This window comes from Microplitis demolitor, chromosome 10 (assembly GCF_026212275.2).
Source record: "Microplitis demolitor isolate Queensland-Clemson2020A chromosome 10, iyMicDemo2.1a, whole genome shotgun sequence".
Lineage (NCBI taxonomy): Eukaryota > Metazoa > Arthropoda > Insecta > Hymenoptera > Braconidae > Microplitis > Microplitis demolitor.
The window spans coordinates 7,924,629-7,939,338 of NC_068554.1; the positions used below are offsets into that span (position 1 = coordinate 7,924,629).

At 35.2% G+C, this 14,710-nt stretch overlaps 1 protein-coding gene across 11 annotated transcripts in view; it reads left to right on the forward strand.

Moving 5' to 3' along the window:
• The window catches only part of LOC103577291 (syntaxin-binding protein 5), a 245,942-nt gene that overhangs the window by 209,644 nt on the left and 21,588 nt on the right, over nucleotides 1–14,710 (forward strand). For all 11 annotated transcript variants that reach the window (XM_053742555.1, XM_053742554.1, XM_053742559.1 and 8 more), the window contains one exon: nucleotides 1,118–1,213. In XM_053742555.1, the coding sequence (XP_053598530.1) occupies nucleotides 1,118–1,213 (96 nt within the window). The remainder of the gene's footprint in view (nucleotides 1–1,117; nucleotides 1,214–14,710) is intronic.

Below are 14,710 nucleotides of genomic sequence, written 5' to 3' on the forward strand. Positions count from 1 at the left end.
TTGAAAGTTCAATTTCCTAGCGCTGTAAGTCGTGTTAAAAGCACCAAATATATTCCGCCTTACATATACGTTTTACTTGACCGCATTTGTGCGCTGAATATTCTATAACGTTACAGTTTCAACATAGCTATACTAACTTATACTAATAAGATATCTTGACCTGTGATTTTATTTAATTTTTCTCTCTATACGTAATGACGTGATATTGTATTTATAGCGACAGAGAGGCCGCCACACGTTGCAACAACACATTACTTTTTATCGCTTACGGGAAATGAAATAAGTGCCAATAAAAAAATTACAATCAGATTTATTAGAATGAAAAAATCATAATCAATACGTTATAAGTTAGTTTAAATAAAAATTGTTATACCTCTAAAAGATTTGATTTTCAAAATTTTTAATTAATGTTTTTCCGACAAATTAAACTTTCATAGCAGGACTTGGAAAAAATAATGTATTCTACAGCTTGGTTAAGAAACAAATATGACAATCGTGATCACATGATTCACTTTAAGGTTTATGTTACATTGACATGGGGACTTGTTTGAATGTCGCTTACTCGCCTACGGCTTGAAGTGACTAGCACACCCGTCTTCATGTTGATGCATCACAACCCTCATATTAAGCTTATGACGTGACAACACGATTGTCAAGTTATTCATTTTTTAGTACACATGTAGCATAAAGTACTATCATTTTGTATTTTTTTAAAAGGTGAGTGATCTTTTTGTTTTTGAAAGCTATAAGCACAAAAAGTAATAGCTGATCATATAATTCATCGATTAATCACAAAACTAAAAAAAAAACGTGCGAAAAAAATTGATCAACAGCTTTTTAAAACACTGCACTTTTTTAGATGCATGTGCAATATCAAATTAACTGAAAAAACAGTTTTTCAGGAATTTTATTTGTTATTCATTGTCGTTGTCTTAGAAGTCATTTCTCACTCGTGAGTACTTTCAAGCAATCATTATTTATTGAATTATTTTACATTTACTTGTATAAATTTGTTAGTGTTAAGTCTTGGCCCACATTTTATTCGATAGTTGATTTGATAATTGATTCCTTCATTGATTTTTGGAATAAACAGATATATATATTTTATCTTTTACAGAATTTCGAAGACAATTTGTTTTAGCAATAGAGGTCATGCGTTATATTTATCGTCACCGACGGAGATACAGAAATTTAGTATATCTAATGAGTTTTGGTAAGTATACAGGAATATTTATATATATATATATGTATATATATATTTGTATATGTATTTGTACACATGCATATTGTGACGTTACATTGCCGAAGAGGTAGAGTTGAAGGTGGAGTGAGCGTGAGACTGTGTGTTAGGGAGAGATAGAGCCAGTACGTGTGTCGAGTTAGTTGGTGTGGATAAAGAGTTGAGCGTATGGAGTATGTGTGTGGTGAGTTAAGTGTGTTGAGAGTACGAGTACGTGTACGTTCCGTTGTCTGTTTTGGAGTGTTTGTGTGGTTAAGCGTGAATTTAACGGGGGATGTCTAGCTGTGACGCGGATAGTGGCCAAGATAACGTGCCTCCCGACCAGTGATGACGACTAGGCCTAGACTTAGCCTTCGAGGTTGACGTGGTGATCACGGAGGAGTGACTGAAATGTCGCTACCCCTTCGTGTTGGTACCCGGAGTTAGCTGGGGTACGTGTACGTTTATTTGGGAATGGCAAACCTCGTTTGTGATGCTCGAGGAAGCCAAAAATTCCCTAACCTCGGATATTACGGGGAGTGACATTGCCTGAAGACCCGTGAGTACACGGCTTGTATGTGGTGGAGGAAGAATGGATGGAGAAGCGAGGATGTGAGAGTGACTGCTAGTAGTAGAGCGTGCGAGTGAATGGAGTTGGAGAATAAAGAAGAGTAGTTGGGGGAAGACCATGGTGTCAGAGAGTTGGAATTCGGAGTCGCTCGAGTACAAGCAGACCCAGCAGTCGAGTTTCGATTTTTTGAAAGAGTGGTGGTGAGTCGGAAAGCCACCAAGGTAGGCCTCGACCACACCCTTGGCTGATGTCGTTTTGGAACTTGTGGCTCTGCTTATTGAGTTCTTAGAGCCTTTTGTCGTGATATTTGTCGTCTTGATTTACCGTTTTATTTATTTTATTATATTTTTATTAATTATCTAGAAGTGTGTTAAGTTTGTGATTCGTCGTCCACGAGAAGTTCCTGATGTCATACTCAGGTATTTATTTATTCGATGGACCGAGAGTACTTGACCACGGGCCTTTTGGGCTCTCCGCGTCACTCTAGCGCCATCTGTACGATATTTTATTTCATTTTCTTTTCTTTATTCGGTTTTGATTTAATTTAATTAATCGGCTTCATCCGCGTCATAAAAACCGCGACCCTCTCTCCACAACCTAGTATACTGATTGCACCAGGACATGCCGCTACCACCGTTCATTGCTCTCATCTCTGAAAGACTTAGATATTAAGCTTTAATTTACGTGTACGTTTCGAGCGACTGCCGATACCGGAGAAATAAAAGTCGGCTGGCGCCCGTCAGGATCTGGAAGAAATGAGAGGAGTGACTGGTGGGCAAAGTGTACCGTAGCTCGATTTTGTATAATTGAGTTCGAGTAATTTTATTGAGTAGTAGTTTATGTGTAATTTTGTTGAGTTTAATCGAGTATTAAGTAAAATTTACGTTACAATATATATATATATTAGGGTGTGTCAAAAAAATCGACTAAAGTTTTTTTTTCGAATGGCCGTGGAATTCTGTCAGAGGATGTCAAAATAAAGTTTCTGTGAAAATATGAGCTCTTAATATTGATATTTAGAGGTCGCGAATCATAATTTTCTAGTTTCCATTTAAATAACATGGGAAAAAGGTCATTCGGCAGCCGAAATGGAAGTAGGTTTCTCATTATTTGATTATGTCAACCTTTCAAATAAACATTGATATCAAAATAAATTTTTTTTCATATCCTTAGAAATTCTCGAAGTTATAGAGCAAAAAAAAATTGGCAAAAAATTTACAGTTGAATGCGAAAAATTTGAGAATTGAAATTAGAAAATTAAAAAAATTATCGGAATGATAAGTTAAATAACGAAAATAAAAATTAAAGAGAATCAAATTATCTACGAAAAAGTATTCTGTTTTGTTTTTACTATAGAATTAATAGTTAATACTAAATTGAATAAAATAATTTGAGTTAAAATTTCAATTATGATAAATCTAAAAGTCATACTTGAAATCAGTCATAAAAACTGTCAATAAAATAAAATTGAATTGAAATATTTAGATTTTATGTTACACAAAAATAATGTAAATTCAATCAGTTTCACAAAAATAATGTAAATTCAATCAGTTTCTTAAACTTACTAATAAATACAATAGTTAGGATTTTGAGGAATCTACACAGAAAAAAAAAATCTTGACTCGAGAAAATTTTTCTTCAACCAAGAAATTTTTCAGCCGTTGAAATGAAAACCGGAAATTTTTTGAACGAAGTGAAATAATTTCTTGAATTTTAAATCTTGAATTACGAAAAAAAATTCTTAAGCCAATACATATTTCATACTTGGTCCAATAATAGAATTACTTGTTTTAAAAACTTGTTTTTCTTATTATTATAAATATTTTTCTTAACCTAAGTTGGAACTTACTTAAACCAAGAAATAAAAATATTCAGTTCAAGAAAGTTATACACTTAATTAAAGAACTATTATGTTTTGAAACAATAAACGGTACAAACTCGAACTCAAAATAAAGGGAGTTGGTTTAAAAAATTTAAACTCTTGGTTTGAGTATAGTGTACTTTCTTTGACCAATCACACGAAAAATCTCAAACCAAGATTACTAGAGTCTCAAGCCAAGAAAGTTTCTCTTGGATTCACTCGTAGGTGCTCCCTCCTTCGCACCCCCAAGGAATGAATACTCCCCACTCTCTCTCTTTCTCACACTAGCACAGCAAATGGATTTTGAGCCCACATTTTTATTTTAAATAAATTAAAAATTAAATAGCTAAATTATATTATTATAATAAATTAATTAATGTAATTAAACAAAATCGAATAATTTCTCAATTTTTTTTGTAATTAAATTTTTTTTTTTTAAACTTTTTCATTTTAATATTGAAATTCATTTATGAACGATTCATACGATCCGTTCAGTATTTCAGTAAAATGTTGGAACTAACATTTTTCTAAATTATTGGCGATAATATTTGTAATATTAATTCTGTGTTTAGGATTTAAAAATGTGACTGACCATAAGACCAGTGTGGCTCAGTATATGTGGGCAAAGTAAACGTAACCTGTCAAAGGCTGAGATGGCTTAGTTGGTAAAGCTCTCGCGTGACGCCGAATCGATTTGAGTTCGATTCCGTCGTGAAGCGATAATTGTTTTTTCTCAGTTTGGTTTAAGTGTTTAACTCATTGCGAAACTTGCCTATCCCTTATAAATTCATCTGATAAAGTATTTATTTGCTTCACGGCATTGTTTGTAATATTCAAACAAAAAAAAAATTGTTCAATAAAAAAATAAGAAAAAAAAAAATAAAATTTTTTTAGCTCGATAAATTTATTTGCTCAATTAAAGAAATTAATTTCTTAGCTAAAAAAATTTTCTTTTGTTTGCGACAAAAAAAAACTTTTTGGCCCAAGAAACTTTGTTTTTGGTTTAAAAATTTTTTTTGTTGGTACAAAAACTTTCTTCTTTTAGTACAAGACATTGTACCTTTACTCAATAAGGTAACAGTCTTTGGATAAGAAAAAAATTTCTCGAGTTAAAATCAAACTTTCGTGGCCCAAGAAAGTTTGTTCTTGGTTTAACACATTATTTTTCATGGCTTAAAAACTTTTTCGTTTTAGCTCAAGATATTTTTTTTGGCTTAAAAACGTAACAATCTTTAGCCAAGAAAAAAATTTGTTGAATTGAAAAAAAAAATCTTCTTGAACTAAAAAAAAAATTTTTGGGACCAAGAAAGTTTTTTCTTGGTTTAAAGAATTTATGTTTCAGACTAAGAAAATTATGTCTTCCGCGAAGGAAATAATTTCTTGATCCAAATAATTTTTTACTTCAGTAAAGTAAGAAATTTCGGTTTGGTTCAAGAAAAAAATTTCGAAGACATTTTATTTCTTGGTTCGAGATTTCCTTTTTTTCTGTGTATTCAAAGTAGGAGAACCAATGCAATAGCAAAATTTCATTTTATGAGAGGTATGATACGGAATTTTATTGGTGTAGATTTATATATAGGCATCAAAATTAAAGCTTATTCGAAGAGCTCTTACATGAATTTTATACAAAGTCGATAAGTTATAACATCCAAAAAATATTGAAGAAAGAATAAGTAAAAATATGAACTTTTGGCATTCTGAAAATTCTGGGATGCTATAACATCTAAACTAATCGACCGATTAAGCTGATTTTTCAACTCGATCGACAGCCCTTCTGAAAATGCTCGTGTGGACGTTGAGCACCGGGTTCGGAAATGCCTGATATAGCCGAGTACGCGGCTCAATTTAGGATAGTGAAAATAGGTTGAAATAAAATATAGATATAAATATAAATGACATTAATTTGTTACAATTAATTGTTTCTTTATTTAGTAATAAATAGTTGAAATTTAGAGTCTTTGGAAAATAATTTATAAATTTTATTACTACAGAAACTTACAGGATTCCACTGCGCATGCGCGACACTCTTTCATCGGGAGCCTGATGACTTTCACTCGGATACCTGTGATACCGAAATTCAAATTTTTAGTTAATTTTATTATCAAGAATTTATATTTATAATTATTAATGACGGCGTTAAACTTAATTAGGATTATTCGTACAGTAATGAGGAAAGTACTGACAGTGAATAAAAGTCCTGCATGCGCAGCGATTAAATAAATCAAATAAAATCAATCAGATATATATACATAAATAAATGAAGTTGATAAAAGACGATAAAGTTATTTAGGAAATTTTCCCTTTCGTGTTTGACAAATTTTGTTGTAAAATAAATTGAACCTCTATGCCAAGGAACTTACATCAACTTGTCCCAGGTGTTGAGCCATGTCCCTGATCCTCCTTCGACAAAAAAAAACTGGACGGGAAAACGAAGACCAAAAAAAACTCCACAAGAAACAGACTTAACTAAAAGACGTCTGCCTGACAAATTAAACTTTAGCACAAGTAAATTTAGAAAACGCTTAGTACTGTATATTGAGCGACTGCTCAGCTCGGCTTCCAGATTAAGATTCCTTTTTTCTCTGACGTCTGGCGACGAGGTGTGCCTGATCTACCCCCTGATGTCACGCTGCTGAATTAAATACTTCCGTCGCGAGGGCGGGTGCGCAAAATAAAACGGCGCGAAATTTAATTTTTAATGACCTGGCAGTCGAGTACCAGGTCGCCCCGTCGCAATATATATATATATATATATATATATAAACTTTTGAACCAAATGTATTTTCTGACTCAGCTCGTCAAGCTGAGCTTAGAGGTAGCAAAATTTATCCAAAATTCCATTATAAGGACAAATACAATAGTTAGGTTTCTATGAAATCTACTAAAAATTTTTAGCTTGGAATTTTATATTTCGGTAATGGCTCATTGTACAGATGAGCTCAGGATATATATTTTTGTAGGGAATTAAACGCTCTACAGAAAAAGCCTCATAATTTTTTGATAAATCCGTTCGTTGAAAAGTCATTGGAGCTTGAAATCAAATTTATAGTAAATTTCGAGTTCTTTTCAATTTTCCGATGAAACTATCAGTTTTATTATAAAATGTTGTAAGATCTTTTTTGTAGAAAATTTTATTCTCAACAAATTATCTTGAATAGAGTTTTCTCAAATTTTGCATAGCTTTCTAGTTATTTCCATTTCAATGTTAAGCTCTTAAAATCGATCAGAACACTTTTTTTTTGAGATCTTGATATTGAAATGGAAATAACCAGAAAGTTATGCGGAATTTGAAAAAAGTTTATTCAAAATAATTTGTAGAGAATAAAATTTTCTACAAAAAAGATCTCATGACATTTTGTGATAAGTCTGATAGTTTCGTCGAAAAAGTAAGAAGATCACGATATTCACTATAAATTTGACTTCAAGCTCCAATAACTTTTCAACAAACGAATTTATTAAAAAATCATAAGAGACTTTTTTTGTAGAGCGTTTAATTCCCTACAAAATTATATCTTGACTTCATCTGTACAATGAGCCATTGCCGAGGTATAAAATTCTAAGCTTAATTAATATTACACACCTAGGGAAGTAAAGTAAGAAATGTCTCAGATTACATGTAATTGTTGGCCGAGGCAAAGCCGAGGTCAACAAACATGTGATTTGAGGCTTCCTTATTAAGGCTATAGAACTCCCTTTGTTTTTTTTTTTTTTTTTTTTTTTTTTATAAATCTAATACACGATAATTAAAGTAATGGAATATTTACGATGATATGGATAAATAAATAAGTAAATGAATGAGTATAATACAGTGATGAATTGTTACTTTGTAAAAAAAGACTTTTATGTAAAAAAAACAAAAATTAAATCGAGTAAATTTTTAAACATTAAACCGGACTCGGCGTTTTTGGATCTCGGTTGCTGTGTTATTCGGCGGGGTTTACTATCGTCATCGTCGTGTCGATTGGATTTGCCTCGTAAACCGGCTTCAATCTGTCTACTGAAATAGCGATTTGTCGTCCACGAAAATCGACGATGAAGTATTTATCGTGTCGAGCTATTGCACGATATGGACCTTCGTATGGTGCTGTGAAAGATGGTCCAACCTGGTCATTCCGTACCAGTACATGACTGCAAGTACTAAGTTCCTGAAACAAAAAACAGAATGCTTGCCGTGACGCGACATTTCGGCCGGTGCCAATGAGTTAAAATGAAGTTTTAAGGTATTGACAATGTTATGAGGCGTAGTTTTGTTAGTGGGAGATAGTAACTCACCGGATAATTGGATAGGCTCAACATATACTAATTCAGCCGGTGTCGTCCGTATGTCGTCTTTCCAGGCAGCGCGTAAGCCGAGCAAAACGGCTGATAATGCATCGTACCATCACTCTTGGTGACACAAAAGTGCTGATTTGAGCTGACGATGTAGACGTTCGACGAGACCATTGGCTTGCGGATGATACGGCGTAGTATGTAGGTATTTTATTCCATACATTTTTAATAACGACTGGAATAATGATGATTCGAATTGCGGACCTTGGTCCGAGGTAATGCGTTTAGGTACTCCGTGGCAAGAAATCCAATGTAGCGATAGTGCATGTGCTACCGTCTCTGCAGTTCCATTGGATAACGGGACAGCCTCAGGAAACCTCGTGAATCAGTCGATTATTGTTAATCACTGGTTAAAGCCTCTTGACGATTTTAAAGACACTAAGTCAATGTGTATGTGCTCGAATCGCTCAGTTGGAGGTTCAAAACAGGCGATCGGCGATGACACGTGCCTTTGAACTTTATTTTTCTCGCAGTCGATGCAAAATTTCGCCCATTCACGGCAATCTTTATTAATCGACGGCCAGACGTATCTTTTAGAGACCATTTTTAGCGATCCTTTGATTCCAGGGTGAGCGAGCGTGTGTAGCGAGTCGAACACTTTTCTCCTCAGCGGTCCTAGAACGTATGGACGCACCGTACCTGACGCAAAGTCACAGTACAATGCTAAACCGTTGTCGACATTGATTCGTCGAAGCTGCAACGTGGTTGTCTGTCGCAGCAGTTGTTAAAGCTCGAGATCTTGCTTCTGTGCATCGGCGAGTTCTTTCGATGTAATGGCAGTAGACACTGCTCCGTGCTTTTTTTTAGGTGCTCCATGTGTTGCTTTTCGTCGTTGGATGCGATTAAGATATCGTCAACATATGGAAAGACGATGTCAAGGTCACGAGTGACCTCGTCGATGAATCTTTGAAATGTTTGAGCCCCGTTTTTAAGCCCAAACGTCATAAATCGGAACTCGAATAATCCGAACGGTGTGATGACCGCTGTTTTCGGCACGTCTTCTGGTGCAACGGGTATTTGCAAAAATGCCTTTGCAAAATTATTTACTGAAAATATATTTTTAACGTGTAAAAATACAGTAAAGTCGTCAGGATAACGCAACGAATATTTATCGATGAGCGTTCGATCGTTAAGCGGGCGGTAATCACCGCACGGCCTCCATTCTCCGGACTTCTTCTGTGCTAAATGAAGTGGTGAAGCCCAGGCGCTGTTGGAAGGTCTGCAAATACCTTCTTCGATCATCTTACGAAATTCTGCTTGTGCGATTTTAAGCTTGTCTGGAGCTAGGCGTCTTGCTTTACACGAAACTGACGGTCCAGGTGACGTTCGAATGTGATGCGCCGTTGAATGTTTTTTCGTTTGACGCTAAGTAGCGTCAGGTCGTATTATATCGGCAAATTCTCGCAATAATTCCATATACACAGAATTACCATCGACTGCTTTTATATTTGTTTCTGCTGATGTGGTGTGAGAATTTCCGGGTGTCAGTAAACCAGTGATGCCATCACGAAGGCATTTTCGTTTTAGGTCGACTAGTAAGTCGAAATGACTTGAAAAGTCTGCGCCTATAATCGGTTTAGTGACGTCAGCAACGATAAAATTCCATGGAAATTCACGGTGAAGTCCAAGGTTCAATTTTAACGACTTTAAACCATAGGTTTGAATTATCGAGCCATTTGCGGCATACAATTGATAACCCATGGGTGTACTGATTGATTTTAGCCAGCCACGTGGAACGACGGACAAATCGGAGCCGGAATTGACAAGATATTCCGTTCCTGTAGTTCGGTCTCGGATAAACAGGCGGCGAGAAATCGATTGAAAATCATTAGCCGCCTCTACTGATTCTCGTTTGAGTTTCCCTGCCATTTACAGCCGGGAGCGCATGATTGGGCATTTTTACCGTGCTTGAAGTGCTATCAGCAATAGTCGAATTTTTTTAACTTTCCAAGGACGATGGTGTCGGAGTGCTCTGAATCGTGTGTTCGGAAGATGCTCCTAAGTAAGCATTTTGCTATACTCGGCAACCAACAGTGCAAGTTGCTCACGCAAAGCAGCGATTTCTTCTGCAGTGGATGCGTACATTTTGAAATATAGAATATAAAAATAATTTTTCAAATAATAATATCACCTGCACTTGAAATTATTTTATTTTCTTGTCACTCTCAGTTTTAAAGTCTGACAACACCTGTCAACAATGTCTTTAATTCGGTACAGTGCTACCGAAAGATTATCGATGACGCACGGCTCAGGAATGTGCAGTCGGTGTATCGGCTTAATCCTCGATGGTATTTCCGGTAACGGAAAGAAAGTTATACGCGACACTGCACGAAAAATTAATTGCAATTTCTTATTACAGCTCGCGAAAACTTTTATCACTAATCGATTCGCACTGAAGGTCCCTCGAATCAACACTGATGCAGCATAACGTCTATAAGATGCCCAGCGATGCACCAGCGGTGATAAAAGAGTAAAAAATGCACAATGATAGAAAAATCACTGCGCTAATTAAAATAAAACAAATTCACAAAAAAATAACTGTGAAGAAAATAATCGCGGTCTCGCCAATTAAACGGCAACGCGACAAAATATTCGCGGCACAAACGACACGAAAACTCGCTAGATTTTATAAACTGTGTAACGCACGTGTTCAACGCTTCCCTTAAAAAGATATCACGTCGGGGTCACCAATTTAGTGGTTAAGGGTAAAAATTAATTATATTAAAATAAATTATTCAAACCAACTATTAATGTTAAATAAATGTTTTATTTATCCAACGTAATTAACACAGTAAAAAGAAAGTCTACAAGAAATGAAAAATGCTTGAATGCATGTACGCAGTTCAGCGGTGTATCTTGTAATTTACAATGTCTCTAGGAATGAGTAGAGACGGAATATGTAAAAATCGATGTTCGACGTAAATTGCCGAAATTCATCGATCGTAATTATTGTAGCAACGCTACATATATATATATGTATATATATATATATATATATATATATATATATATATATATATATATATATATATATATATATATATATTGTGACCGGGTAGGTAGCTCGACTGGAATCCGTCAGTCGGACTATTCCCGCACAATCTCTTTGGCTTACCTGGTTCGGCTTCTGCAGTTGTTGGGCGCCAGGTGATGTATCAATCACCGAAGTCGATGCTCGGAAGAAGTCGGCTCAGGGTGGCGGATCGGGAATAGGAGAGGCACTTATAATTACCGTCAAATAAATGTCAGATTTAAACAGAATTCATTAGTCGTACATTCAACCCAAAAAAAAAAATCATGAAGTATTCAATGTCACAAAAATAATCGGTTACAATTGCATATACATTACCGGGGTCGGCGTGACTCGAGTTTATTATGCAACAACAAATACGTACTCCGGGCGGGACCCGGTATCACGACTTAACGGCAAGGTGACGTCAATTCACTTGACCGTCAACCGTCGGTAACTCGACTAAGCCAATAATATGCGTCAATTAACATCCAAATGTTTACGTTAGTAACTAGACTAATAATGATTATAATACTAATATAATACGAATAATAGCCGGGATTCGGAAAACACAAGAAGAGGAACGCCAATAATGAGACTCGAAATGCGCGGTAAACAAATATCCAATAAAGTATATAAAAATAAGTAACGATATAAAATTTCAAATTACAAACAGAAAAGAATATCCAAATGTACCAGCGGAATAAGTCGAGTTGGAAACGCCTTACCCACTATACGCTATTAGATCAGTTTAATTACACCACTCTTCGGCGTCAACTCGAGTTATTCCTCGAAACAAATTTGTCAGACTCGCTCACCGGTCGATGGTCTCGAAGTCCTGGATAACCTTCGGCTCCACGTGGTCGATAGAGGTAGCTGGCTGGCCGGGAACGGCGTCAGAATATTCCTACAAGAACCGGATGACTCAACCAAACAATTACAATTTTTCTTCAATCTTCCCGCACGCGGATTTTAGTTCACCAGTATCGGTGTTGTCGTAGACTGTCACCGCAAGTTAGCGTTTTTTTTTTTTTTTTTTAAACACTGTGACCAGGATTTAACTGTCGGCAACCCGAATACTTAATTGTCACCAATAACTCGAATGTCGAATTGTTTATTTCACAGTAATTAATAAAACAAATTCTAACTTGAAAGCACGTGTTAGCTACAACGAGGTACGATCCAGAATGGCGTCGTCTGTTTTTCCTTTTTAGGCTCTCGCCTTTAGTTCCGGGCTTCCTCCCTTGGCGGCGCTTCGATAGGGCCTCAACCAGGCATTCATCCCCATTGTGTCGGTCAGTTTCCACTCCCACTTGAGACGGTCGGTCACTTCGAAGTCACTCCTGTTTTCTGGATAATTACTCGATCCACGCTACTCTCTGCTGTGAACTACTTTGCTCTAGCTGTTCGTGTTCATTAACTAGGCTGTTCGAAGATGTTAGTCGTCCAGCAGGCGAAATCACGATCTGCTGTCAACTTCGGACATTTTCGCTAGCGGTAATTTCCATGAGTCGTCTTTCGGCTGGGATTAGCTGTTAATTACTCGAGCCGTGGGATGATGGTCAGCGACTCGGTCCTGTCCTCTTGGGCTCTGGTGACCAGCAAACGAGTACCTATCTTACAACTACTAGTACCAACTTAAACTAACTTAATTCCTAATCAACTTAATACTATTATGACTAGGACTAATTTTGCGAGTCTCGGATCTTTCTCGTACCACGCTGCCAACTGAACAAAAGAATTAATTAAAATGACGCGGGACAGTATTTAAACAGTCGTGATCGGCCAAGTAAATATACGGCAGCTGCCAAATTAAACATAACCTTACATTATTAAAAAAAATAATGTAAGAATTAAAAAAAATTACGGATTAACAAATACAGTGACCACGTGTCGGCGTCGAATTATGTAGTGCAATTTAAAATGTCACATATTATATATATATATATAAATATATATTTTAGTAGGTTTTTTACCAACGGGGATCCACCGGAGTGAAGTCCGAATACACCTACGATTTTGGCAATCTTGTTGAAAAATGTAAATGTTGGGCGCCAGGTGATTCAATAATCGCCAAGTAAACAATCATCAAAAATAAGTTAGCTTAGGGTGGCGGATCGGGGAAAAGTCAGGTACTTAAGATTCCGATAAATGATTTATCAGAATTAAATAAAATAATTTATCTTATATTAAGCAAAAGAAATAATTTATCGGTATCACAAATAAAAATTATCGGTTACAAAATATACTTTGCCGGTTTCGGCTCGAGTCGATAGAAACCAAAATCGCCGATCCCAGTATGCAAACTTTCGTCGAGAATAAATGGATCTGCCCATATATATATTAATCTCTTCAGGAACGCGGGCATGATTCTTTTACCGATTGAGATTATAGTAGTGATTAAATAGTCTTGGGATCCCTGGATCTGATATATATATATATATATATATATATATATATGGGTCATTCCATGTCAAATCGACCAATAGTTGGTCGACCCCTTCCGATTTGGATGAAATTTAATCACAAGATTGCATTTATTATAAAACAAAGTTGTGCCGAAGGAAAAAATTAAAAAAATCTTTCCGAAGTTATGTAAAATTCAAAATTTTACCATTTTTAAGTTTTTCAAATTTATTTTTGTAATATCTCGAAAACTATTATAGTAACAGACATGGGCCAAATTTGATTTTAATGAGGATACTTAAGACTTTAAAAAAAACTTTTTTTTTGGATAAAATTTTTGAATAATCAAAAAGTGGGAAAATTTTGTAATTTAGAAAATCATAAGAATCAAAGCCCCATATGAAATTTTTGGCTCATTTTTTTTACAGAGTACCTCTTACTAATCTTAAAATACCCTGAAATTTTCAAGAGGGTTTTTTTTTCGAAGATATAAACTTTTGAATTTTGAAATATTAAATTATTTTTTTTTATTTAACTTCGGATTGTGTTAAGTTATATAATTATTTTATTTTGTTAATCTTAATAATAAAAAATGAAATTTACGTAGAGAAGTAGCACACTCTACCATCTATGTATGAGGCACTCCACGCCAAATAGGACGGTTTTGAAAATTTTAATTTTTAATTTACGTCGTTTTTTTTGACATTTTTTAGTATTCTTAAAAAAACGCATCCTCCTAAATTTTGAGATTTTTTCGATTATTGTTTCGAAAGATATGGAATTTTTTAAAAAACCGCTCTTTTCATGGTTTTTTGCTTATAACTGTTTGAAAAATGGTTTAAATAAAAAAACTCAATGAATAAAAAAGTTTCGTTTTTTCATGTTCTATTGAAAAAAAAAAAAAAAAAAAAAAAAAAAAAAAAAAAAAAAAAAAATACGAATAAATGTTTGGGAAAATTTTTCCGTTGATAACATATGGAAATCAGTTCCGCGCTTGGTTTTTACTTTGAATTACTTATAGAGTACAGATCCAATCTCTATAGAAGATTGAAAATTCATCCAAATGCTTCGGGTAAGCTGATTGGGAGACCAGTATTTGTCCCTAGAAAGAAACCAGCGACAAAAATTAGTATTGGGATAATGGTTGACCCCAGCCTTCCTATTCGAGTAACCTTGAGCCAATATACGCTCTCTCTCTCTCGCCCCTTAAACGTCACATAGTGCTGTTCACACGCACTTAATATCACACGATATGTTCACGGTGATCTGACAGATCGAAAGCTCCATCAAAATGATCTGGCTTTTTTGGATTAT